We start from the raw sequence: 25,999 nt of genomic DNA on the forward strand, positions 1-25,999 counted from the left end.
ATTTTTGCATGCAGAGGACCGACAACTGGAATCCCATTGACCCAGAGCAGTGTTGGGCAGTCTGTCTGAGATTAGTTGTTATAAAGTCTAATAGCTTCTTTGAGCTATTTTATAGATATTTACAAACTACATGTCTAGGGCTTTTATTGTGAAAGGCAAGAACAAAAGAAGTGGATCTGGCATGTGCTGTCTTTGTCAAGGTCAAAAGGACAAATAAAAATTGCTGTCATATTTCACTGAAACCTTGTTGTTGTTGTTGTTGTTGTTGTTGTTGTTGTTGTTGTTGTTGTATAATCCCCATATGTTTCTGCCATAACTCTCGGTTACACTATAGTGTACATTTTGAACATGTCGGTTCGGCGCAACTTGATCAGTTCCTTTATTCGCGGTGTGAATGCTCAGAAAACTTTATTCTGAAAATAATTAAGTTGCTTTTCAAGACTACCTGGCTGTGGCCTAATATTTCTGATCTGTATAAAAAGAGCTCATGACAAAACAATAATATATATACTGTTGTGCAAATGTATTGCTTGTAAAAAATGAGAGGCTACAGAAAACATGAATGGATTCCAACCTAGAAAAAACAGTCTATGAAGCAATGGAAATCTTTTAACAAGGATTCAAAAGATGACCATGACACACTGTACATGCTGTATACTTTACAGGGAGGGGTAGCTTTAATGTTCGCAGCCCCTCCCTGTTTATGTCAAAGCAGCATGTTGACTCAAATAAATTCCAGTAGCATGACGACCGCCCTCTTTCACATAACTGCTGAGTCCACACATCACTCTTCAGCTCCCCATGGGTGGCGGAGCTGGATGTGGATTTGGCCCCAGAACACAATTACCTGATGTTTGACATACAAGCTTCCAATAGTCCCCCAACTGCCATAACAGTCTTTTTATGCATTTAATTTCTAGACTGACATGCAAGGAAGCTGCACTGCTGAGAATTCAGTTGTGTATAAAATAAATCAGTTTGACACTGTAAACCATGTTTTTTTGTTTATGTTTGGCGTTGTGCAACTGGAGTGCTTCACAGCAGGAGGTTGGAAATTTCAACCAGGAAATTCCTACAGCAGGTTTTTTTTATTATTTGGTTGCATCTCTTCTAATCTCAAGTATTTGTAGAGAGCACCTGGCTTTATATAATGTTTAAGGGGCACAATCTATACAAATAAACAACAATGATCAAGTGAGATTCATCACTCATCACAGCTTGGTAAGAGCAGATTTTGATAGTTAAGGACGTTTGGTGCATCTGGGATTGACTAAGACTAAAATTGATGAAGATTCAATTAGGGTCTGTATGCTAATATACCTATGTGATTAAAGAAAAAAAAGCATCTTTTCACCATCAACCTTATCGGAGTGAACCCAGAAACTAGTGAAAATGAGAAACGTGTAAGAGGCATTCACAAAGAGAAAGAAAAGTGAGACCACCTGTGGAGAGCAGCTCACTCCGGGCAGAGCTGTTAGCAATGCTGGCTGTCAGCCTGGGGAAGGACCCTGGCGCCCGGCCTGGAATAAATACCCCCAGAAAAAAATCCACAACCAGCAAAGAAACTAAACTCAGATCTGGAATGAGCAGAAGTCCTGACTAAAATATTCTACCACCGATGAAATAACTTTTTTGTCAGCATTTTTGTCAGTTGATGAAATGTGAGCTGCTCAGTCATTCTGCCTATAACTTATCTTTTTATTGTATTTTCAAAGTTGCCAATGGTTCTTATCTACCAGTCCAGTCTGGTCTCATAAAAATTACATCCCCATGCAACGACACTGCAAAGCTTCAAATGATTTTTTTTTTCCTCCTGGGTTATGTTTGTGCACAAAAACTTTTAAAATTAAAGTCTGAGGATGTCCCACATAAAGGAGGTTTGGGTAAACAAACACCAGACTCTCACCCAGGAGGCCACTATTCACTCGTGTGAAGCTAAATGTCAAAGTTGAGATATTTATGTAACAAAATGAATGCACTTATTTGAACCCTGATGATCTTTTTTTTTTTTAATTAATTTAAACAAAACACAACATAAATCACCAATGGACAAACACAGTAAAAAAAAAAAAAAAAAAAAAAAAGGAAAGAAAAAAACCTGATGATCTTTACTAAACCTAACCAAGTAGTTTTGTTGGCTAAACCTTACCAAACTGTGACCGTTTCACAAAGTCAACCATATATTTAACTGCAAGCTAGTTTTATTGTAAATCACAAATTTAGCCATATGCTTTAAACTTGAATTGAAAATACATTTCCCAAAATAATACGATTGAAAGATGCAGTTTCACTGAATGGGAATGCACTTTTTCAAAGAAAGGTTCCTACTAATTCTGTCAGTGTCTGTTTGTTATTTTAACTTTTAACTATTTTTTTAAGCTTCAGAAGTGTCTTTTAGAAAACACGTGATTCTTGAAATTGACTTTCGAACTACCACTAGCCTTGTCTTGTATTTTCCACATGTCACGTAGCCAAACCAATGAAGTTAGGAGTCCCACACCTTTTTCCACAAAGAAAACATGTTTTGTGCTGCCTTTGTTTACCCCTTTCTAGTTCATTGATAATCATAGGTTGATTTAAACCACACCTAGAGTGCACCATGCTAATCTCATCCAAAATGACGAGGGCCAAGTGTGTGCTAATTAAAGTACAGTATGTTTATTTGGAATTTGATTTGAGTATCTGTAAGCTGGCTATCTTTTCCCGGCAGAGCCGCCCTAGGGCTAAAATAACAAATCACATCCTGCTAGAAAAGACACCCAACCAGTTTGCTTCTTTATTCAGCTGGATATTTAAATATGTTGTGTTTCGCTTACAAACATATGAAGTAAATAAAGGCTCATTGTTTTGTGATGTTTAAAAATTTTCAACCCATTTATACAAACAACACAGTTTCTGTGCTGATGAAATGCAAATGTAAAATAATGGAAGAGAACTGTATGACGTCATGTTTCAGGATCACAGTACACATGTTGTATTCTTTGGGGACAAAGCACAAAGAAAAAAACGTGTTAACATTTCCTTAAGAAGACTGCTCATGATAAAATTTCTTCGACAGGTTTAACCAAACGTTTCCTGAAATTCCCTTTAATTCAGGTTGGTAATTCAAGGAAGTCTGCTGAAAACCATTCGTAAGCAAAAAAATGGCTGATCTTCCTTATACTGTATTGTATTATAGCCAAATTGCTACCAATAATTGTGGGATGATTTAATGATAATTTGTTCATGCCAGCATCTATTAGTCAAAAGGAGAAGTAAAATACTGTTTTTTTTAGTGATGGTTTTGAAAAATGAGACAACTAAATCCTTTAAAAGCAGGAAGTTGTTTTTACAAATACTCCCTGAGCCTTTAATTCCACTCTATCATCAGTCCTGTGATACTTTGTGTATTGGTATTTATTAAGTATGAGGTTCTTCAGGTTGACTTTATGCTCAAAATTGACCAAAAAGCTTTACTACTTTTACAATTCTACTGAATAGGATTACCTGAGAGAATATTCACAGCAAATGAATCATAACACGACATTTATATCATACGCTGTATCTGTTCTTACACAAACACACCCTACAGGCATGTTAAATGTGATTCTTCATTCATTTACGTATGTCACACAATATTATTTATGTTCTGTCACCTTAATCCGTCAAAGCCAACGAGTAGCTCTTACATTAATTGATACAGGTTCAGCAGCAGGTGTGACTAATTGCGTGACTAATGTCCTGCCTGGAACTGGCACACATATGTTAACTAATTGCACCTGTGCTTCTCCTGCGATCACGTGTCAAAAGGTCTGCAGAGAAAAGAGGCCATTTTCAGTATTCCAGACAGAAAAATAAAGACTTCCATTTATAGAAGCGATTCATGAATATGGAAACGGGTCAAAATGTAAATGTGGAGCTTTGGAAACAGTCTGAGGGCTGATGATCACAAAGATGCATTATCGTCATTGATGCACCCACAAAAAAGATGTTTAGTACAGAATACAAACTGGTGGGTTATATATGAAGGTAGACTTTTGTGTCAGTGACCTTAAATGGATCTGTGACAACAATGGTTGCTGTTGTTCTGAGAAAGAAATCTGTGAAGATTTTACCATGCAAGAGGGGGAAAAAATACTTTTATCTTTAATAGTAAAAAAAGAAACACAAAATGGCAGCTGTGGAGTGCATGATATAGTAAAAGATCCAACAGTCTTAATCAGAGGGATTTAGTTCAGAGAGCTGTTTATTTAATTGTGCATGAATCACCAAAATAAATATTTCAGTAGTAAATAAATGTTTTATGAAGATTTAGCTTTGCTGGTGCTCAGTGTGGCTGGATTCTTTTACATTGACAGGGTTTAAACTTAATTTTAACTTTATTTCCATAGTAATGAATACAAAAATGTCACCTGTAATTAAATACAGACATTCCATCCTAAAACAGCTCAATCAAACAAGCCAGAAAGTGAACATTACTGTTATTTTCTTTTTTGAAAGGACAGTTCAGTGTTTCTCTTGCAGTGCTCCATTTGCATTGCACTTAACTGTATTGTTCTTATTCCAGGAACGCAGCAGGAGCTGTCTGACTCTACCACCCAGATTGAAGGTTTTTGAAAGACCAGCTAATAAGCAGGTTGCTAATTGATTGGGCCAACCTTTAATCTTGCAGTGACGGGTCCTGTACTTTGAGTCCTGGAAGTACAGTTGTTGCATGCACACGTGGCTTCATACCAAAGCTGAATTCTAATCTCCTCTGAAAGTGATATTGTTACAATCCAAAGGCTTTAATGCCCATCTGCACCAAAAAGCCTCTTTGGCCCGTGCCCTAAAGCCAACAGGATGTGGGCCATCTTGAATTGAATGATTTAAACGGCCATTTTCAGGCTCCATATTTTAACAAACTCCTCCTAGGGGTTAACCTGATCAACTTCAAACATGGTCAGTACCATCTTAAGACCTTTGTGATTAAAAACGGTTTCCAGATTATTGAATTTATTTAAGGAAGTGGGCATGGCATAGCTGTGAATTCCGAGTACTCGCAATGAATAGGAAGTTGCTCTAACTTGAGCATACATTGTCCAATCTGCCCCAGATTTGTCATGTGTGATGAGAGTCCAGACCTGAACACAGCAATATATCAATATTGACACATTGACATAGTGTCCAACGTTGGTGACAGGAAGTAACATTTTTTATGCAGTTTTTAACTTAGCCCCCACATAACATTGAAGTTAAAGAAATTAAATTTGGTACACAGATGTAACATGTGGAGACTCACCAAAAAGCCTCTTGGACCCATACCCTAAAACCAACAGGAAGTTGGCCATCTTGAATTGAATGAGCAAATTGAGGGTGTCTTGGGCCAATATTTTTACTACTTAAAACAATAGTCCCGTGCCCAGCCCAGTCGGCAGCCAAACATGTTGGCATTGTACGTTAAGAAATTAATCTGCATAGGCATTGGACATAGCTGGATACGTTGCTTTCGAACATGCTTTCGATGTCAGGCATGTGGTCAGGGAGGTGGATGGGACCAGCAACCCAGGATTATGAAGCAGGACACTGCTGTTTGTGTCACGATGTTGGAAGCTGTGTCTGGTGTAAACGTTTTTTTTTTTTTTTTTTACCAAACTTTAAACCAGTGGTTTTAAAGCCTAACCTTAACCAACGCGTTTTTAGTATTTGTTTTTTTAAGCCTAACCCAGTGGTGTTGGTGCCTAGCTTTAAACAAAGTGTTGTAGTGTTTTCAGTGTCTAAAACAGCAACTTCTGTATATATGTAATGTGTTATGGTCGTCACGTTTTTACAGCATGGTTGAAGTTACAAATATCCTAAATATGAATATAAATTGCCAAAAAACAAAAGAAAACAGATGTTTGATTTTGACAGTTTGTATTCGATTGTGGGGAGAAAGCAGCCTGGGCCACTGGAGAACCAAAATTCACAAGTGTGAGTTCCACCCAGAAATGACCAACAAGTCCCTCACTCTATAATTGTCAGTATTCATGAAGGATCTGTCTTTCTCAATTTAACCTTGAAACATTTCCTTTGTACTCCATTAGTAAACCTGTCAAACAAAGAAAATAATTTTCTGTGCTGAGAAATTGGGAAGCAAATTTTACTTATCTTAAAAACTTTCTGCAGTCAAAAGATTTTTATATCAGTTCAGCTTTGGAAGCAATTTCTTTAAAGTGCTAGTGTTGTATACAAAGGGATTGTAATTTCATTTGAAGTCACTTTTTTATAAACTGCCTGCTTTCATTTTTCAGGATGAGACTCCACATTAGTCATTGTTATTGTCAAGTTATACTTTTATTCCAAACAAAGTTAAAGAATATTATCTATTTGAATATTATCTCCCTCTACATTTGTGCTGATGTATGCTTTGTCCTGCAAACAGTGTGAAATTATTCCAACGCTTAATGCACTGTATTAAATTCTCTGCATTATTGTATTGAAATGGGCATAAATTGTGTTGTTTTTCAGCTCTTAAAATATGCTGTCTTTCATGCATCCGATCACGTATTCAGATGCCTTATCATTCATCTATGAAACTGAGACACACAATGACGGTTTCAGATTCCAGCTGCATGCAAAGGGTTGAATTCTTCGCCGTTATCTACCTACACTGGACAAGCTGCAGTGAAAATGTAAAATGTGTAACTATCCTTCAGCAGATGTGTGCCTGTTTGTTTGGCAGAATATGTTTTGTACTGTGACTGGGGAGCAGGAGAGGTTTTTCAGGACAGTAATTCTGGGATTTGTCACATGAAGAGAAAGAGAAATTAGACAATTATGCATCAGGACAGATAATAATCTTTTCATGCAGACATCTTAAAATCATTTGCTTTTATTATACAAAGTTTTCCTGCTTTTCTTCTTTCGTGACAGCACAATTTGTTTCCCCAAAAGGGGGCGGGGCCTGTGGTTGGCGCCTGATGACGCATTGGCAGTATTGTCCATAGTTTCATGGTCCGTTTTTGTCTTTTTCCTCATTCCTTCTGTTTCGTGTTATTTACTCTTCACTTGTGTTTCTGTTTGGTCCCGTTTGTCATCTCCTTGTGTGTTTGTCCTCTGTGTGTGTGTGTGTGTGTGTGTGTGTGTGTGGGCGGAGCATTCCTTCTCTTCACTTCTGCTGCTAATCAACCTGCAAACCTGAGACCCATCCTCCATCAACCTCCTGTAAACACAATCCAGCTCTTCACCATTGAGGTATAACTTTGCAACCTCTGAACTCTGAACTTTTTGGATTGTTCTGGTAATTTTTCTGAGCCTTCCTTATTCTATTTCTACCTGTGTCTAAAGGTTCAGTTCTACCTGCTGTGCTCTCTGTGAGGATGCTAGATTAGTCATTTGAAACCCCTTGTTTGCTGAGTTTTATTAAAGGACATTTGAAACTTTCCTCTACCCTTTCCTCTACCACAGCTCTATTTATGGCTGTAAAAATCTCTTTGCTTATAGGCTTTAATAAAATGAACAGCAATACAATTACTTTTCACACATGATGATAAACGTGTATTTGGCTTAGTGAATTGATTATTAAATAGTATAATATGGTTAGGGTTAGAGTAAGGGTTAGTTAGTTTTAGTTTTGAAGACATTTGGCCATCACCATCTTGGTTTCTTTACTATCAGTGCATGTTCAGAAAGGATCAGGAGCCAGAAGGACCTTAACTTATCTTCTAATGCTATTTACCTTGGCAACTGGCATCCCTTGTTTAAAATGAACAATCAACACTTTTTAGAATGTCTTTTACTCCAGCCGAACACTAAACATGATTTTTTTTAAGGGACCAAAATGTTACTGTTACTTTGATAAACTTAAAACACTGAATCATTAAAAGCTCTAAGACAAAAACACAGTGCACTATCATGGCAACCTTTCAATCACAAGGTAGCCCCGCCCAAAATCATACCCTGCTTTATTGTCTATTTCAATCTAAATGGGACCATAATTTACAAAATGAACATCATGCTGTATTGAAGAAGACTTAAAAATAGCGATTGGAACCATTAACCCACCATGAGAATGTTCACTGAGGTATTAAATCAAGTGAGAAGTAGGGTCATTTTCTCATAGACTTCTATACAATTGGGCTTATTTTTGCAGTCCTGCAAAGAATAAAGGTTTAAGGAATTGCCCTCACTTTTCAGGCCTGGAGGTTGCGTTTCATTTACTTTTCTATCATTGAAAAGGTTATGGTGTGATTAGTATTACATAAGGAACAACATAATTTATTTTATCATAACACCTGAACCTTCTCCATGATGACTGTGCAACTCTATCTAGCAGGATGTGTTTAAAAGCTTCACAAGCAACAACTAAGTTCTTTTTTTTTAGCTTCAAACTCAGCTGCATTCATTTTGTTGTTTCATGAGTGCCAGGAAGTAAGTTGAACTGTCGGATTAACTTCTATCAGACATAGCTGTCTGAGGCGTGGCCACTGTATGTCATCTGCTTTAGAAGCACTTATCTGTTTTCTTTTGTGTCTGGATTTCTCAGCGATTTTGATTATGACACCTGCCACAATGCATTGCTGCAATTTTGAAATGCAGGCATGCATGTATGGGTGGGGGATAGAAAAGACTGTGAAGCACAGTCATGCTCAAGAATATTGAAAATGTTATCAGATGAAAAAACTAGTGTACCATAAAATGTACGGCAATAGAACAATAGTCTTTGGTATGTTACGTTGGAATTGGCATTCAGCCGAGGGATTTACAGATTCCAACGAATGTAAAAATAGTGGTTGCGTGCAGTAGTGCTGAGCAGAGGACATAACCTGATTCAAGGGTTTATCGAATCACAAATAAAGAGGCTGCTGGCACAGGTGCTCTTATCACAAGAGGATTTCTATGAAGAGAAATTACTCTCATTACTGACGACAAATGCCTGCTCCTTTATCCACAAATAAAAACAATATTAAAAAGTGTGTATGATGATTTGTGAGTAATTAGAGGTGTTCACAAATGCAGTTTCCATTCCAGAAACAATTTCCAAGCTATGTGAACAATGTTCTTTGTTCCTACATTTAAATATGACAACACAGGAGTTCCAAAAATAAGGCCCATATCAGTTACAGGAGACCAACAAATCTTCATACATACATGCTATTTTATTATGTTTAGGCTACTTCTCTTTTTTAAAAATGTTTAATTTTAATTTATTTTAATTTTTTTTTTTTTTGGGGGGGGGGGGGGGGGGGGGGTTCCCTGTTAGGTGTTAGAAAAGATAGTTTTGAAAGTAAAATAAATCTGTGTAAATGCTGGAAGTAGTTACGAGGACAACAAAAATAGCTGATGTGTTATATATACGGATACGGTGAACGTGCAAAAGTGCCATTAATTCAAGTGTTGAATTTTTTACTTTTGTTTTCACGTGGGACATGAATGTCAGCCTCCTTGGTGAAACTTTGAAACTTTGGAAAAACGCTTCCGCCTTGGAGTCGTTAATAATTCTTACGATCACTAGAGGGCACCACGAACTACAAACCTAAACAAGGATCATAATAACGTGTTGTACAAACCACACATGGGCTTGTATTTTGGTGGGAAGGACAGTCTCTTTCAGGTTGGCTTGTATCCATTTCTTAAAATAAATTATACTTATTGGATCATACATCATAAATTACTTACAAATGCACTTTGGTCAGCTGAGGTTGTTTTAAATGTGATTTAGAAATAGACTTGACAAATCATCACACACTTGTCAGTCTTTGTTGATCATGAACCACGCATTTGTCACTAGTAGTGTGACTAACTTATAGATTTCTTTCCGAAATATATATGTAATTTGTTCCTCAACGTTTCCTTGAATCTTACTATTTTCTTGCCTATGAACACTTTGCACAACCCTTTTTTAGACTTTGAAACCAGCGTTCTTTACGTCGATGTTTACTCGCTAATATTCTTTTTCTTACATTTGCCTGCGAATTGCTGTGTTTCTTGGCTAGCATTAGCTCTATCTTAGATCAGTGGTATAGTGTGCGTCATCTACATGCACATGCATTTGTGTTGAGAATGAAAGAACAAATAAATGGGGCTCTTATCAATTGTCAAAAAACTAACAGGGGAATCGATAACAACTTAAAGCGATTCATCAAACAGAAGAATGTTAGGTATTTGTTGTGGTAACCACTGAAAACCAACTGAAAACAAAACAAACTGATGTCAGTTTCCTCCTGTAACGTGTCTGGCTGTGGTTAAGATGCAGTTAAGACATTTTCTAGAGCAGAGTGCGATAAACACAACATATTTAGCTCATCAGAACTAACTAACTGAGTGTGACACCCAATCAGGAAACCACACAGCAGGTGATAATCAGTGTATTCACCTGCGTACATGCAACATCCTGCTTCCTGGTGCTACCATAACAGGTAGTATTCCCTTACAGGATCTTGTTGCTGCAGAATGAAAATGTGCATTCTGCCAACCTCTGTGTAACATGATAGCCCTGCTGCACTCAGGGAAAGCCGAGGGGGTAGTGCATCAAGGAACTAATGCAGATATGAGGATGTGAAGACAAAGTGCCTTTCTTTTCATTCAGTCAGGATATAGTAAATATCCCCCACTGCATCACTCATGTCAGTCATGAAGACAGACATGAATTGAACCTTCTGGTTATGAGAATCTGGTCAACACACTTGATAAACCATGCTTTAAATCTGTTTAGTTTCATCCAACATTTGCACTGAATTGCCTGAAGCACATTTACAGTAAATTTTGCGCTTTATGGTTTTCCCTCCCTTTTAATCTAGCAGAGGTTTTCATGTGTGACTTTCTGAAAAATACTCCTCAGTGGTTAAAGTGTTTAAGGTTCATTACTTCACCACACAGTGGAGCTGTGGCTCAAGCTTTCACGTTTCCCTGCAGTGAAATGCCTGTGTGACATGACACAAAGGTTTGGCTGGATGTGGCATTTAATATTCTGCATGTTTAATCTTGAATGAAAACCTGCTACCTATATATGTTTTTATATTTAATACCGTGTCCAGTTGCTAGTTTTCTGGTGTAGGCAACAAACAAATGTGTCAGCTATGGAGAGGGCTCTTATTACTCTTGCAGTTCATGTTGCTGATTTTATTCTCTGGTCATAGATAACATTTTTCATTTCTGCCATGTTTCGACCCCAGCATCTATACAAGACTGACTCCAATGCATAGGAAATGAAGAGCGAATTCACAGTTTCCCTGTAGTTATGCTATTTTAAATCAACAGACCTTGTCATATTTGTAATGGAACTTTTGCACTGAAAAGATGGTTGAACCTCACTTTTGTTGTGTGGTGACACCTAAAAAAGCAAAAACAGAAAACTGCTGCTTATTCTGCTTTTCTTCAGCGGAAAGGTGAATTATACTTTCAGAGGCAAATGGTTAGATTGACAATAGATATGTTTGGTGAACTGCTGCAAAGGTCATGCCAAAGAGGGGCTCCAAATGTCAAACAGTCGTCTCTGAAGTTTAAGCCTTTGTAAGATCTGACGTATTGATATTCTTTTCCAGACTCCAAAAATGTCATTACTGATATTTTGATGCAGAATATGCGTTTGCCTCTCCGATAATGGCAATCGAGCATTGATGGACGTCTGCAGAAGATATGAACTACAGGTCTGCTTGTGTGTGTGTGTGTGTGTGTGTGTGTGCGTGTTCGTGCGTGTGTGTGTGTGTGTGTGTGTCTGTCTGTCTGTCGTGTGTGCTTTGTTGTGTAATGCTGGAAGCGTTATTTTGAGCAAATACCCCTGACCTTTTTTGGCCTTAGTGCCCTTTCAAACCAAGATCGAATTTCTAACTGTGATAACCACCTGAGGCACTGTAAACCAAAAGGGGCATATTAATAGTTTGGAGGGCATTTATAATGTAGCAAATGTCACTATTTGCATGCAATTGAGTCTCCAAGGCCAGCTCACCCACCACACCAAAAAAAAAACATTCTTTTTAGTTTTCAATTGAGAAAACAGCAATCTTTCCCCATTTTTGGTGATAATATCTCACAGGGCATCTCTAATTAGCTGCAGCCATCCATAATTTTTAAGTTTTTACGTGTCCCTAAAAGGGCGGTTGCTAACAAATGGCTAAATGAGACTACAGTAGTTGTCGGGGACATTATACATCATCACTCCAGACACGGATGGGAACTCTCTCACTAGTCGCCTCACAGCCTCTAGTCGTGTTTTTCAGTGCTCTTGCAAATTCTTGTAGACTGTAGATTAGGGTAATAAATAATTTAATAGGCTATGGTTTGGCTAACTTTTCTTAGCTTGTCGTAGGGCGTCTGAAGCTAACATTAGTGACGTTGAAGTCATGCTACTGTGGAATAGTTTTCAGTAGCATGACATTAGCTTTTTAATTCTGTCAGCTGCATTAATGCAAACAACACACAAGTGGTTTTCATCTGTGAAGATTATCCTACTGATCAAAACATGTCAGCATCAGAAACGAGTGTTTGCCACAGAGTTTATTTTCTGCAATAATCTAAAATCCAATGCAAAATCCCATGGGTGAATTCTGAACAGACCCCATGGCGATGCTTCTTCTGGGTTGGCCTACACAAATACCTGATTTAGTTTATTCTCTATACAAATGAACAAACGCATCAATAGCTACTGACCATCTTATGTCTATTTTAAACCATCTGTTGTTATGGCATCAACGTGAGCCAGGAACCAGCTGAAACAATCTTAAATTAGGCCCATAAATAGCCAGCAAGTGTGTGGGTGCAGGAGACAACATGTGCACCAGGTGCATGCTGGGAAACAAGAGCAGCAATCACATTTGGAAGACGTGTTGTTGTTCCAAATCAAAGTTTTTAATCATAACTTTTTGCAAATTGTTCGGATAAAGTATGCACTTCAAGACGGATAATAGGACCAAGACATAGACTTTGTCAATTTAGTGATACAAAAAATATATCACAACCCAGGTTGCTGTATATTTAAATGTAAAAAGAAATGCACAGGTAAAAAATATCTAATTGTAAGACAGAGTAATCAACAGGATGGGATTTTCACACATCTTTATGTGACACTCTGTTGGTGTTCAGTTAGTGGGAACTCACATGAAGACAAGTTGCAAAAATCTGACACAAATCTGACAATTGATTATAAAGTGTCAGTGTCTGAGTGTGAGTGTGAGTGAGAAGGATATGCACCTTTATAACTCAGGAGCCCTGCTGTGGTGGCATTCTACTGCAGTTCTTACAAATTAAAGACATCTGAGTCAAAAAGGTTGAGTGAGACTGTTATTGGTGATTTAAAGGTTTCTTTCAGGATAGACAGAAATTAACAAGACACTTTTCAAACATCTCTTTAACTCAAACTGTCTTCAGTTTGACTTTTTTTCTCTCCGAGCTGATACATTTGCTCTGTCGGAAAAGGCAGCATGAAGGAAATTGTTTTTTGCTTCGAGTAGAAATGAAAGAGCTGACTGGAGAAAGCCAAAGTGAAAACAAATTCAGAAAGCAAGCACCATCATTTCCTGAGAAACTTTGCTTTTCCTCTCCATGATGAGATGCCATAAGAATTGATGTCTTCATGATTATTGATTGATGGCATATGGTGTCCAGGTAGTGATGTTAGTTAAAGAGATAAATGAAAATAAAAAGTTTTCTTGAAAAAGCAAAATATATAATTGTTGGGCTAGAATTGAATTTACTGCTGCATCATCTTGCTCATGAATCTTCGTTGGCTGTAACGTCTGAAAGTTTGAGCCCTTCCTCCTTCTCCTCCTTCTGTTTCTCCTGCACTTTTCCTTCTAAGTGGTATCCAATCATTAGCTGGTAAATCAGCACTCCCACCACTGCACCCAGGAAGGGTGCACAGATGGGCACAAAGAACCAGTAGGTGTTTGCACTGTAAGAGAATAAATGGGAAAAAATTCAATGCAAGTTGTCATTTTAAATATTTTATTTCATTTACCTGCTGTATCAGGCCTAAATAAAATATGAATGCATAGTGGAAGTTACAGGTCAGAAAGCATGTGTGTCATGACTATTGAAATCTTCTATTATTAATAAGTTTAAAGGGCATGAATGGGTTCCTGATCCGGCCCTCCAGGCAGGGCCCAAATAATATTATAATAAAACTGTGTGTAAAGTGTGTTTTGATATGTGTTTGCTTGATTGACAGGTGTCTCAACCTATTAAAGACAGCCTTGGTGGTTGCTGCTCGCCATGTCCCTCCTAAGCTTCGTCCAATTAAAGCAAATACTCCAGTAACTGGCAAACAGTAACAAATTATAAGCTTGCCTTCTACAATTTAGATCTCCTGATTCACCTATGGGCTGTGTCACTGTTGCCTATAGTTCGGCTGTTGTAAAGTGGTGAAATAGTTAATCCATTTCACATGACTGAATGGCCTTTCTCAGCTGTTATCAGGCCTTAAGTGGGCGAGTAGAAGCCTGCTCCACCTGCTGGCAGGTTGAGAAGGTTGTTATTAGCCCATTCAATGGCCGCTTGCTGAAGACAAATCGGTTAAGTGTAGTTTAAAGGCCACAGTTTCCTTATTATTACATGAAATAAACATTTCTCTAAGGTTTGGGGCTGAAAAACTTCATGGTTGGGCATTGGATGGTTTGAAAAGTAAAATAAATGCACGTAAATGCCGTAACGAGGGTGAGTCGCGAAATTGACATATTAACTTGGTGCATGGACATTAACTGAGTTTACATAAACTAACATTGACTTTTTAATTTTTTTTTTACAATGGACAGAGACCCTGGTCTCCTGGGTAGAAGTCCAGGTTTGATTGATGCACTCACCCTAAGAGCAACTTTTCGTGCATTGTGCTCTGTTTCCTTGATAACCCCTTTGCTTTCACACTCCATAATGTCTTGGTGTCATTCATAATAACTATGGCCAGTAGAGGGCTAAACAACACATGTTACAATAGCTGCCAATATAATAGGCTGACAACAACCTACTAGCCTACCAGCGGGTGGAGCAGGTCTCATTTGTATGGGCTGATAACTTGTGATAAACACACATTTAATGGTCAGATAACATCTGAATCGGACTAGTAGTTCTGTACTCACGTGAAAACCTCTTGTCCCCAGCCTGCAAGAGCCGTGAAGATGCGCGGCCCCAGGTCCCTGGCTGGGTTGACGGCGTAGCCAGAGTTGAAGCCCATCGACAGGCCGATGACCAACACCACAAAGCCGACAGTGAAGGGCTCCAGACCTGGAGGGACCGGATTGTTGTGTGGATCAACTATAGCCAGGATGCACACAATCAAAGCAGCTGTTCCTATAATCTGAGAAACAGTAAAGGAAGAATGATTTATTAATTATTTTTATTTGCATTAATTTGATTTAAAACTTAATTACTTGAGACAAATTAGTCTTGCTGGTCCATGTAGAATCTTTAGAAGTCTTTAAATCTACCTCAAAATGCTTTTTGATACGTCTTCATAGAGATATTGAAAACTCTTTTTAATCACACAAGCCTCAGATATGGAAATTAATTTGCCTTGTGATTCCTGTGTGGTATGTTTAATCACCTTTAAGAAGTTGTGAAGTTCACAGTGGATTTGTTCTGAAAGGCGCTGACAAGCTGTCAAACTGTCAAACTACAAGATAAAAACTTCTGTCCAAGAGAAATAAATGTGAAATCTAGCAATCGTGTCAAGATTTTCATCAGAAAACAGCACATCACGGAACCTCCACTGATGTATTCTGACATCAATGGATAGCGGACACACCCCCTAGGCGAGCTCAGTTGAACATCGGGGGCTTTCTTCTATTCGCATGGTTGCATCACGACAGGTGCACACAGCTGGACCTGAGAACAATCAGTTTCACAGTATATGCACACAGTAGATATAATATAGATTACTCCACATGCTGGGATATGTCAGGATCTATGAGTGCTGAAGCTGCAGCGCTGGCTAGTGGCCACCCGGACCAGCAGGTGCATGTAGACTGCAGTTTTTTGTGAGATTGCATTGCTGGCACCAGCACAGAGGAAATGTTGTTTCAGTGTCAACAGGTAAAAGGTAAAGTGAAAAAAAAATCAACAGAAACAAATAAGCTGTTTAGTAAGTAAGTGTTTATGAAAATGTAATGGTACATATTGTCAGAAATGTTTGGCATGGCTAGCATACTGATGGTAATAATCTTCTCAACTCTTTGGTTAGCACATGGATGAATTACTGAACAGATGATTGGATTACAACCCAGGGGTCGACTGTGACCTGGTCTTTAATTTCAAAATGTTACTCAGAGGGACATGAACCAGTTAGGAAGAGACTCAGAAAATAAATGTAAAAGAACTACAAAAACACAAAAGACCAGAAAAGATTCAAAGACACAAAGAACTACTCATTGCTATGGGCTGGGTTGAGAACAGCTACAAGAGACTCAAAACCACCACAAAGAGACACAATTCAACTACAAAGAGATGCAAAACCACAACAAAAAGGTGCTAAACAACAACACACAAGAATAACTACAAGATCAAGACCAAAACAATTACAAATTGACACAAAGTTACTGCAAAAAATGTAAGACTACAGAGACACACAACAACAACAACAACAACAACAACAACAACAACTACAAAAAGACACAAAGTAACTACCATGAGACTCAAAACCAGCAAAAAAAGATACAATACAACTACAAAGAGATGCCAAACCACTACAAAACAGGGGCTAGACAACTACACACAAGAAATGACTACAAATGACAGAAACAATAACAAAGAGACACAAATCTATGAGACAAAAACATAAAGAGACATAATACAACTACAAGGAGACTTGATATCACCACAAAGAGACACAATACAACAACAAAAGAGATGCAAAACCACTTCAAAACAAGAGAAGAATAACTACAAAAGACCAAAACAATTATAAAGTGACACAAAGCTACTATAAAGAAATATAAACTACAAGGACACTCAAAGAGAAATGAAACAACTACAGAGAGATACAGACTATAGAGACTAACAACAAATAGGGAAGAAGCACAACAAGGAGACAGAAAGCAACTACAAAGGGATGCAAAACATACAAATACCAGGGCTAAACAACTACAGACAGAAAACAACTACAAAGACACACAAAGCAACTACAATGAGACTGAAAACCACCATAAAGAGACATGAACCAACATTATGTTATGTAATGTTCTTTCTTAGAGAAATACATGCAGCCACTGCAACAGGATAATGTATGTGCATTGAATTTGCAGATTTCTGATGCACAGCGTGTAATCTTTCACACAGGGTACCTTCATTAATTATTTGAATCTTCCGACAGAGCGGGATCTAATTGACCTTCCTTTTCCCCACACTTACAAGCTGTTCAATGCAGATTCCAAGTTTAGACAATCAGATCAAATGAATAGTGACACTGTCCTGCTCATTACACCGTCTGCTGCCTTTAAAAGGTTAAAGAGGATGAGAGGAGCTGATGTGATGTGATTGGCTATTAGACTATTACCAGAGTGCCAGGTTGTCATACAGTACATATTTGGGTGTCCAGCAGAGGAGTCATGCAAGTCCTCAGTCCTGCTGTGTCTGAAGCACATTTAATTGGACATGACTCAGGCATTTTTTTAAAATCATCAGTCTCTTGGAAAGCAAAGTTTTGTCTGAATCAATGTTGCAGTCTGTTCATGTCCACCAGACATGCGTCACTGTGACCTCAAATATCTATTTATGTGTTCTTACTGTGCTCTTTTTTTTTTTTTTTTTTTACTCAGACAAAATTGAGACTGTTAAAACAGACAATGGACACACAATAAATGTACTTGCTACAGTACTTTAACTGGAACATATGGCCTCTGAGATGGAATTTGGTGATTTTGATTAATTCACCATTTTCACTGAGTATAGGTGATACACTTAAGACGCCGAGCCACTGTTACCTGGTCCAAGAATCCATTCGCCAGGGTGAGATGTTTGGATGGATATGTGGCAAAAATCCCAGCTGTGGCATTCTTCCCCACCACTAAAAGCTCCCCATGGCTGAAGTCCCACAATGCATCTGGTGGAAGACCATAGAAATAACTGTACATTATCGTTTTCTTTCATAAAAAAAACTTTCATTTTTTAATAGCACAAGAAAGTAAAGCATTTGTGTTTTCACTTAACCGGTGAAACTGCTTATCTACTCAATGGATTGGTACATTGGTACATAATTTTGTAGACATTAAAGGTTTACAGCAACTGTATCTTAATTGCTTTCTTAAGTGGCATCATGAGGTTGGCATTTCTGTTTTTTTAATTATTATGTTTGGGAACATTTCATGCTTTTAATGGATGGTTTGAGAAGAAAGCTGAAAAAAATGCAACAAAGGTCAGACCCAGCACAGGGATGTTTGCTTCCCAGAGTTGCTACCTCAACCTCCAAGCCCTGGCCTTTACAGTTTTAACCTTAACAAAGGTGTAACCACAGTTATTACCCCCACCATGAATGCTATGTTTTCAGTTGGGTTTGTGTGTCTGTTTGGCTGCAGGATTACAGAAAAACTACTGGCTTGATTTTTATGAAACTTGGTTTGTGTAGAGTGGGCCAAGGAATTCAGTTTTGGAGCGGATCCGAATCACGGGGTGGACAGACAAACTATTTTCCGCCATAAAGCTGTATGAAATACTTGCCAGTAGTGTAGTGAATGCAAAGCTATTAGTAGAATAGATAGTTCAGCAAGCTGGGGCACAAAACTGCAGTCTGTCATTGTAATTACTGGCTTTTTCAAGAAACAAAATAGTGGCAAGTTAAGTTAGTTTCTGATATGCACAAGAACCAGTGTTTTGAGGTGGAATTGCTGACCTTTTAGTGTACACGTAGCTTTGTGGAGTAAAAGCTTGTAGTTTTGTGACCCTGCCAGCTGACCGGAACTATCTATTCTACAATGGGAACCTTCAAACATGTCGCTTGATGCTCTTAGAAATAGAATACAACCAATCGTCTTTAAGACATAATGACTTAAAGCTAATGAATAAACCAAAGTCAAAAGAACTACTTCGAGGAGAGGGACCATCTGGAGAGCATGTGAATGCACCGTTGGCCTTGGCTGTTCTCTGCAGTCTCCTAGTACCATTCTAGTTTTTGTTTTATGCATTCAATATAACTAGGTAGAGTATAACTGTGTTCATTTTGCAAGAGATTCAGTGGAAGAAAGCCACCAGATGGGTTTCAAAATTGTCAAGAGCTGCAAAAGAGCTGCAAGTGTAGATGTTCATTTGTTCACTGATGTGTTTCCTCAGAGCAAACAACCATTTGGCTTTGTTCAAACTGTTAGGCACTAGCTACAACAGGTTGTACATTCTTAATTGTCAGCATCAAGATGCTGTATACTGAAGGAAAAATCGGAAGGTTCAAAATTGTTCTAGTCCTCATGATTCATCCATCTTGTGTTCCCACCTACCAACTGTATGAACTACTCAGTTTCCAACACTTTTGATTTGGTGCAAGGCTTTTTAAACATTTAACATTTTGCATCAGTCTGATTATTCCTCTTTAGTTCCATATACCAAAATACATGCTGAATACAATCCCTGCACCCAGAAAGGCTCCGAGGGTCTGGAAGAAGAAGAACAACAGGAACTTTGTCCAAGGCTCCCTCCCGAGTAAACACAGAGAGAAAGTCACCGCTGGGTTCAGATGACCACCTAAAGATGAGGAAAATATAGAAACTTTTTAGGCATAAGTGACCAATCAGATTCTATGTGATTCAGTGCAGGAAAACAAACACATGGAGGCTGTTTTATCTGCAGCATAACGGCCTCCCTTCTCTCAGTGAGACAGAAGAGTTGTAAGCCTACTGTATATTCAGTAATTGCGGTCTCAGTAAAGTCTTGTTGGGATGGAAGGTCCCTGTGACACAAATTAAATTGGAGGGATGAAAAGATTCAGAAAAGTATCCCTTCTTCTAACCTTGAAGGGGGAAATAATGCTCTGATGGCACACTCATGTGGGTTGCCGCGCTTCTATTCACACCTTAATCGTGTCAGGGTAGGAGCTATCTAATTATAAGAGCTTATTTTCTCAGCTGCAATGTGTGTTAGAGGGGGACAGCCTCATTATAAAGGCATTGAAGAAGTGGGTATGAGTGAACCGCGGAACCCTTTGTAGTGCTGCTGCTTTTGACAGCGGATATGGGATTGAGGATTGACTTTCTCGCTTTCCTTTCAATTACAGATCACGCAGTTTTCAAGTTCAGTGGTAAGTGCCCCCTCCTTCTGTGCGCGTCTATTTTAAACTTTGCATTCCTCCGTCCACTGCTTCCTGTTCCGCTTCCCCTGCTGCCTCGAACTGTCATTCGTCTAGCAAACACATCAGTGTGGTAAATACTGCACTTCAGATAACTGCCAGTTTACCCTTTGCTGATATTTAGTGTCTGTCAAGCCATCAATAATAATGACTCCCTGTTATGCTGATGGAAGTTTGAGAAAAAAGCTGAGTCTGGTGGAAACACTCTTTGAATGACAGGTACTTTATGGCAGTGATGCAAATGACTGTAGCTCGGCTGACTGTGATTTTCTTGATGATAATAAAGTTTTTCTTGCTTTTACCTTTGTAGACAGAAGCTGTGTTTCCACACCCTTTTTTATGTGCATTTTGTTGCGAAAAACTTTATAGAAACTGCAAAATAACTGCACAAAAAGTTTTTACGCTTGCTTGAAGTTTTTTCTTATCTTTATCAAAAAAGAGTGGGGGGCATGGAAACACCTTTGCTGAATAAGTTCTGGCATAGTGACATTTAACTCACATGACTGATCAGCTGTTTTAGCTGTCTTCCCGGATTATATTTTCACCTATCTTCATTCCTGGACTGCTTGAAACTATCCAAGGACGATCTATCTGAAAACTAACCGAGTAGTTTTGTTTCAGTTCACATTCAGGTTTACCCCAATAATAATTGAGAATGCATTTTTTCCAGGAATGTAGTTCTTAGTAAACAGGGTTATTTATTCTTGTTGCTGACCTATGTATATAAATACGTTTGGGTAGGGAGCAAAATCAACCAATTTTCCATTTTTAATTATGTTTTCTGCCCTTCTAACCTCATTAAAATACATAGAAGTGCACTGGGGTGTTTGTCCTTTTCCACAAACATGGTTTGTACATTTAATAAGGGGGATAAAAGACATAATTGACCAGAAAGCATTGTTATTACAGCAATTAAAGGACATTTTTTGTGTTTTCTATGTTTTTATGAACTATTTTAAAGAAATAAATACTAATTCTGTTTGCTAAAAAGTCATTCACAGACAGGGACACCAAAAAGAGAAACCACCATTAAGAGAAATCCAAATAGCCCTTTGGAGATTTAGGAGGAGAAATGCTACATAAAACATACCTAAAATGAAAAATAAATCAATAAATCAATAGATAGATCTATTGTACTAAGCCAAGTTTTACAGCTAAGGTCACAAACAGCAATAATGTGCCATTTTCTGTAACAGCTTCTGAAAAACTTCTTTACCTCAAATTGACCTTTTTTTAGGGATAATCATAAAATCAGAGAAAGTCATGAAGTATCAAGGTGAAAAAACAAAATGAAGTATGTTTTATTGGCTATTATAAGGCCAATAAGGCACCAAACAGAACATCAGGATGAAGAATATTTTAAATGAACAATAAAGCATCTGTACCACTTTAAATACGGTGTAGCTTATCCCCACCTGAGATCTGTCCACACACGAGGAGGCCCAGTGTTGCAGCAAAACCAAAAGCAAAGTTGACGGTGAGGAACGTGCCGTGGGAGCCTCGGCTGAGCACCAGCTGTGCTACTGCACCGCAACCAAACATCTGGATAGAGAAGGGGGGCGGCACTTAAGACAAACAATCTGGAATTGTTTACAGAACAAATCTACCTTTTATACCTTTTTAACATTTCCTAACTGAACATTTGTTCTTTTTCTTAGTGATCTAACCAGAAATATCCAGTGAAAAACACAAAGATGCAGGTATTTTTGCAGACAGACAGTAGTAGGAAGACTTCAAAGAGCAAAATAATAAAGCCCCACAGTAGCCTGACCCTGAGTCAGGCGTCTAGCTGAGTCTTGCTTTTCGTCGTATCCAGGGTGTGTCTCTCTGACCTCAGAGGTCATGTGTATGTTATGGTCAGGCTTTGTGTGGGACTATTGATGCCCACAACAATCTGACTCCACCTGCTGAGCCGTCCTCCACGGAGGGTCGGCTCAGACCACCGAGGGGACGGGACTGCCAGCAGAGTGAAAGGTCTCTTGGAATTAACAGATCAGTCACAGCTGGGGAGCAGAATAACAAATGGCCCAGCGTTTCACCGCAGGTGCCCTCTCTTGATATTTGTGTTGTCCATGGGTTATCATGAGAAACAGAAGGATTCGAGGTTGTTTTGCACAAGGTAAAAAACATTTTGTTTAAATTTGAAAGACTCCTGTGGCTTCCTGGTGGTTTCAGTGACGACTACAGAGACTGTCTGAAGTCTTGTTAGCAAATAAAAGACATAAAACACTATGTTTCCTGTGAAATTTAGGTAAAAAGAGAGAAGTAAAAGGTGATAATTAGTTTGAGAGTTGCAGGTGCAACAGTTCATGTGAATATTACTGGAATTATTCAGCGTTTCTTTGCTTCATACACATCTAAAGCAGAGATTTAATGAGAAAAGAGCAGCAGTTAAACTTTCTTTACCTTTTAGCACGACTGTATAAAAAAAAGTTGCCTTTGAACATCAAATCAGTCTTACAGAATACACCTGCAGGACCAAAACCAAATTATTAACTATCTTGTCATCAAACAACTCAACACTCGCCAGACATGATCGCACCTTCGCCTCTTTCTCTACACAAACATGTTGGATGAGAAGGAGACACACTCCCTTGAGTCTTTTTCAAAAGAGGTTTTTCTCTTTTCTCACGTTGAACTGAGAAGCTGGTGCGAGGGTTCAGGATGTGTTCTTAGTATCTTAGAATCTTTCAACCTGTTAACTGTTTCTGAAGATGTACTTCGCTCAACATCTCATGTCTTTAAGTGTTGGATTGGTTGATTGTCAGCATCACACGTGTGGTTTGTCAGCTGTTGTTTTTCACAGTTTTTTCATGCACTGATCAATTTTGAGATTTTCGACTATTTTTAACAGTTTCCTCTCAGACTAGTGGGAAGAAAAAAATCCAAAACACACATTTAAGTAGTTATTTTACTTCACTTTGTCTAAATTCACCATTTACATATTTTAACATAACATTTCAGAAATCTTGTAATAAAAAAGTCTTAATGTAAGTAACCAAGATTTTAGTTTAATGTTTTACACTGTTTGCCAGTTTTTTTCCTCATATATATATATATATATATGAATGATATAACATTTATTTCCTACAAACAGATCAAAAATATATATTTTTATTACTGTTGTGTTGGAGGGATAAAGGGTGTATTCCCTTTCAAAACCTTTGACCCTAAAACGTCAAGAAAATGAAACAAAAATTTTGAATAGGCTTCATCCCACTTCTGAAAAAGTATGAAAATATGTACAGATATTCAGATATAAGATAATCCCTCATTCACATATTTAAAAAATCATTTTCGAAAGGGTGACTGTAATACAAAAATTTGAGGAGGTTGAAGCCAAATTGTTTGGTGGTGATATTTATGAAATAATAAAATATTATTAAATCATAAAATAGTAACCATTATTTTTACTGCCTCTTTTTATTTATTCTCTTATTTTTGCTTTAATTATATATATGCTCTACACTTTTTGTAAAAAGTAGGTCATCAACACATGCAGAAATATAATGAAGAATTATTTAGTGGTGGTGGTATCTTTCCTTCATTGACATACAACTAGTCTGCTTTAAGCTATCCAAACATGTTCACACTGCAGGTTCATGTTATTGAGCTTTGTAAGTAAGTGAAAGGCAAAATGACCAAAATATGAGGCATGCAAAGTACCAAAGATACATTTAAGTCTCTCCACTTTCTACATAGTACAATAGTACAGCTCACATTCACACTGAATTTCATTTAATTGAATAGAAGGAGACGATAATTTGAAAAACAGATTCCATTTCAAATCCAGATAATAACTAGTTCATTGATAGACTAAATTGCTATGTGTGCTGCACTATTCTCCTTGTTTACTTGAACAGAAATGATCCAGTCAGCGTGCTGCAGGAGGGAAGCAGAGTTCTCTTCACTCACCACCAGAATCAGGGTTCCCAGGCACTCTGCCAGGGCCTGGCGGAGGAGCATGTGTCGGATCTGAAAGGTCCCCGCCAGTTTCTCCAAAATGTCTCTTTGTTTTCCCATGATGCAGTTATTATAAGATTGTCTTGAGGTAGAATCTGTGGTTGAATGCAAGTCAGTGTCTGTGCATCAGCTTTTAGGGGTCTCCCTGGACCCCTCCCTTTGGTCTGCCTGCCACTCCTCAACACATTCCCACCCATCTCTGTCTCACAGTTTTTGTGACTTACTTTGAGCATTTCTCTCTCTGCAGCACAGCCAAATATGAAAATAAAGCTATAAAGTTCCTCATTTCCTCTGGAAGCTAACTGATGGATGCTACCCAAAAATATTTTTTTCCCTACTTAAAATTATACCCAATTAAAAATACAAGTCTTTCTGTACATAATTGTGTACATTTATCAAGCAAAGGACTTCATCCCGAGGGAAATAAGATGACAAAGGCCCTTTTCCAGAACCGATCCGTCTTCTCTAGTCCTTCAAAAGTCACACTCACAGCTTCACATTACAGAGGAATGTATAAACAAGCAGGTAAACTGCGCTGTGCCCAAAGCAGCTGTTAGAGCTCTACTCTTCGATGTTTCACTGTAAATGAACTAATTCTTCTCTACCTAACTACATTTCGAGCTATATTGGCTCAGATTAAGAGTAAATGTGGGCTTGAAGCATCTAATTGTTCCTAATATGATAGAAAAGGAGAGTGTTTGTGTCCCTGCAAGGCAGAAAGAGGAGGAGAAAGACGTGTGAGAGTGTTTTGCACACGCTGAATGCAAAACATCCTCAAAACAATGACAATGTGCTATGATGCCATCAGTCTGAGCAAATGATTTTTCTCAACACAGCTTCCCAAAAAATGTCACAGTTTTTATCTTTCCGTACACTGCTGTCAGTTTCATTAGTTGTGCTGCTACATGCAAAGCCTTCTTGGCATATTTCCACCTCATCCATCTCTCTTAAATCTGCATTGGTTGCAGCTGAAGACTCCGAGTTTGAAAATGCAAATTGGGCATCATTGAGTTAGATTCTAGCAGCACATTCCTCTGATTGAAATGTCGGTGGTCATGCAGCATTGTGGGTAATGTAGGCGCCATGTTGTGGCAAAGGAGAAGAATGTGTGAAATAAAAAAACATAATGCCTCGGATCATCACCACACCAATACAGTTTTGTTCAAAATACGGGCAACCAAATTTGGCAGATTATCCAATGGTTGTGAGACAATAATCATTCATAAAATTATTATTTTGTTAAACTTTAGAAAAAATAACCACAAATGACAGTGACAATGACTATGCAACACTCATATTTTACATTCTAGCTGAAAAAAGAATGAAATAACTATAACTGTCATGGTTTAATTATGGCATGGAGGTTGTGTGTCTGTGTCAAAATTTGTCAGGTAACTGTGAGATTCTGGATTTTGCATGATGGTAACTTTTGCGAGTGAGGAAATCGCTTACATACCATTAAAACTGAACAACACTTGAACTTTCAGCTGAGCTTTAGTGACGTGATGGACGAGTTTTGTGATTAAAAAGAAGACCGTCACATAAGGTAAGCCAATGTTTTCTCTAGGAGTTTTTATTAAAGCGGGGGTTGTGATGAGCCGCAAAAGCGTGGTTTCTATGGTAACACTGTCATCAAGGCTCGCAGTGTGTTGAAAAAGTATTACGCCCAATTAAATAAGCAAAAGTACTAATACCACACTTTGAAATGACTCCACTACAAATATAAGCCCTGCATTAAGAACCTACTTCAGTAAAAAAGCATCAAAATGTACTTAAAGTACTCATCATGCAGAATAAATCCACTCAGGTTGTTTTATATACTCCAGATATATTTTTAGATTA

The 25,999-nt window shown here is 38.1% G+C and overlaps 1 protein-coding gene across 1 annotated transcript; it reads right to left on the reverse strand.

Moving 5' to 3' along the window:
* Positions 1–13,239: 13,239 nt before the first annotated feature.
* Positions 13,240–24,217, reverse strand: LOC131992338 (aquaporin-3-like). Its single transcript, XM_059357889.1, has 6 exons — positions 24,110–24,217; positions 21,610–21,736; positions 19,456–19,593; positions 17,847–17,965; positions 15,009–15,226; positions 13,240–13,828 (listed from the first exon to the last, which is right to left on the reverse strand). Exons 1-6 carry the CDS (start codon positions 24,215–24,217, stop codon positions 13,648–13,650), a joined length of 891 nt encoding a protein of 296 aa, XP_059213872.1. The 3' UTR covers positions 13,240–13,647.
* Between the last annotated feature and the right edge of the window lie 1,782 nt (positions 24,218–25,999).

Source organism: Centropristis striata, chromosome 19, assembly GCF_030273125.1.
Source record: "Centropristis striata isolate RG_2023a ecotype Rhode Island chromosome 19, C.striata_1.0, whole genome shotgun sequence".
Taxonomy (NCBI): Eukaryota; Metazoa; Chordata; class Actinopteri; order Perciformes; family Serranidae; genus Centropristis; species Centropristis striata.